Genomic DNA, 2,320 nt, shown 5'->3' on the forward strand with positions numbered 1-2,320 from the left:
GGGCCCGGGGCGGGGGGGGGGGGGCCGGTTTGCGAGGCCCGGGCGGGGGGGGGGGGGCAGTGGGGTGTCCGTGCTGGCTGCTGAGTCAGGGAGGGGGGTGGGAGCGGTGAGGCCGGGGTGCAGCCTGCCCTTGGGGGGCCCTGCACATCCCAGTGGGGGAGGGGACGCCGGAGGAGGGCAGCCAGTGGAGGTGTTGGGGGGCAGTGCTGAGGAGTTGGCTGCTCAGGAGAAGGGGGGCTCCAGGCCGCAGAGGGGTGACCTGCGATGCCTTGGGCCTGGAGCCCTGTGTGGGGAGGGGCCCCTGGATGCTCGGATCCCCATGGGAGAGGGGGCCACCGAGCCTGGGATCCCCTGAGGGAGGGGCCCCCGGAAGCTGGGATTCCCGTGGGTGAGGGGGCCCCCTGTAGGCTGGGATCCCCCCATCTCTTCTCCCAGCAGTGCACCGGAGGGGATTTCAATGCAGTGACTCGGGACACTAGTTGGGCCATGTGCTCATGCTCGGCCCCTCTGTGCCCCACACATCCGGAGCAGCCCGGCTCCTCAGCTCCTCTGCACCCCACACATTCCGGAGCAGCCCGGCGCCTCGGCCCCTCTGCGCCCCACACATCCGGAGCACCCAGGCGCCTCGGCCCCTCTGCGCCCCACACATCCGGAGCAGCCCGGCCCCTTGGCCAGTCCCGTTAACCTGCGTCCCTCCCCTGCAGGCTGGTGTCCTCCATCCAGGCCATCATGGCCTCCACCGCCGGATACATCGTGTTCAGCTCCTGCCAGCACGTTCTCGACGACCAGTGAGTGTGCCCCCCGGCCAGGCCCCTGCTGCCCCCCAGCCTGGCCCAGTCTTCCCATCCTCCCCCAAGCCTGACCCACGCCTTCCCCCACATCTGGCCCGCTGTCACCGAGTGGGGGGGAGTCCGGCCCTGCACCCCTCTTCCTGGGCCCCACAGTGACTCTCAGCCAGCCAGTTATTGGACACAGGAACACAGGTTACAGCAGAGCTTGCAGGCTCAGCCAGGACCCCTCCATCGAGTCCTTCTGGGGGTCCCAGCTAGGATCCCCTGAATTCCGCCCACACAGCCCCAAAACCCAAACTGAAAACTCCTCCCTCCTGCCAGCCCCTTCCTTTGTCTCCCTTCCGGGGCCAAGGTGTTGACCCTCCCCCCCCTTACCTAGCTCAGGTTACAGGCTCCCCTATCGTCCATCCCCTAAAGTCCTCCCCTGCTCTCCCATCCCCCACACAGACAGCCCCTACTGCATGACACCCGCTCTCCCCATCCCCCGCCCAGGCCTGGCCCACTCCCTGCCTGGCCTGCTTCCCCTGGGCAGCCTGGCAGCAGGGCAGAGCGCGGGCACTGCCCTTCCCAGGCCAGGCCTTGCCCCCTCCAATGCCCCCCCCCTCCCCCCCGCAGAGGGCTGAGGAGATGGGCTGGGAGTGACAGGACCATTCTAGAGGCTGGGAGAGCTGGGGAGGGACCTGCTGCAGCCTTGAGCTCCAGCCACCAGGAGTGCTGTGGGGAGGGGAAGGGGCGCTGGTTGTGGGGGGAGGTATCCCGGCCTTGCCAACGGGGGGCGATGTGGGGAGCCAGCCCATGGGGGGAGGGGGAGCTAGGCCGTGGGGGGAGGTCTCCCGGCATCGCCCGCGGGGGGCGCTGTGGGGAGCCAGGCTGGGGTCTCCCCTGTCTCTGGTGGCTGATTTGGGCAAGCACAGCAGACAGGGCCCTTTCCACGGGCTCCGGCCAGGCAGGGGAGGGCTGGAGCCAGGACTCCTGGGTTCTGTTTCCCAACTCTTCTCTGGGGAGCAGAGCAGGGAGGCCGGGCACCGCCCCCTCCTGGCGCTGGGCAGCAGAATGCACAGGAAGCTCCAGCCCGCTGCCACCTGCTGAGCCGGAATTAGCCCCGCCTGCTCCTGGCAGCACAGATGGGGCCAGTGAGCTAATCCCCTCAGCCTGACCTGGCAGCTGGGACAGCTGGGGAGGGGCCGGGGCCTGGGAGCCAGGACTCCTGGGTTCTCCTGGCCCGGGGAGGGGTCAGGGGCTGGGAGCCAGGACTCCTGGGTTCTCCTGGCCCGGGGAGGGGTCAGGGGCCGGGAACCAGGACTCCTGGGTTCTCCTGGCCCGGGGAGGGGGCGGGGGCTGGGTGCCAGAACTCCTGGGTTCTCCTGGCCCGGGGAGGGGGCGGGGGCTGGGAGCCAAGTCTCCTGGGTTCTTCTTCGAGTGATTGCTCATATCCATTCCAGTAGGTGTACGCGCCGCACGTGCACGTTCGTCGGAAGACTTTTACCCTAGCAACTCCAGCGGGCCGGCAGGTCGCCCCCTAGAGTGGC

General features: G+C 69.2%; 2 protein-coding genes across 3 annotated transcripts in view; one reads left to right on the top strand and one right to left on the bottom strand.

Moving 5' to 3' along the window:
- Nucleotides 1-714, bottom strand: part of LOC116827843 (uncharacterized) — a 12,338-nt gene extending 11,624 nt beyond the window's left edge. Inside the window, exon 1 of the mRNA XM_075064729.1 lies at nt 690-714. The gene's annotated coding sequence lies outside the window, so the exon portion shown is untranslated. The remainder of the gene's footprint in view (nt 1-689) is intronic.
- Nucleotides 1-2,320, top strand: part of LOC116827345 (ceramide synthase-like) — a 28,271-nt gene that overhangs the window by 7,695 nt on the left and 18,256 nt on the right. For both annotated transcript variants that reach the window (XM_075064732.1, XM_075064731.1), the window contains one exon: nt 705-788. In XM_075064732.1, coding sequence (XP_074920833.1) covers nt 705-788 — 84 coding nt within the window. The remainder of the gene's footprint in view (nt 1-704; nt 789-2,320) is intronic.

This window comes from Chelonoidis abingdonii, chromosome 4 (genome assembly GCF_003597395.2).
Source record: "Chelonoidis abingdonii isolate Lonesome George chromosome 4, CheloAbing_2.0, whole genome shotgun sequence".
In the NCBI taxonomy this organism is placed as follows: Eukaryota; Metazoa; Chordata; order Testudines; family Testudinidae; genus Chelonoidis; species Chelonoidis abingdonii.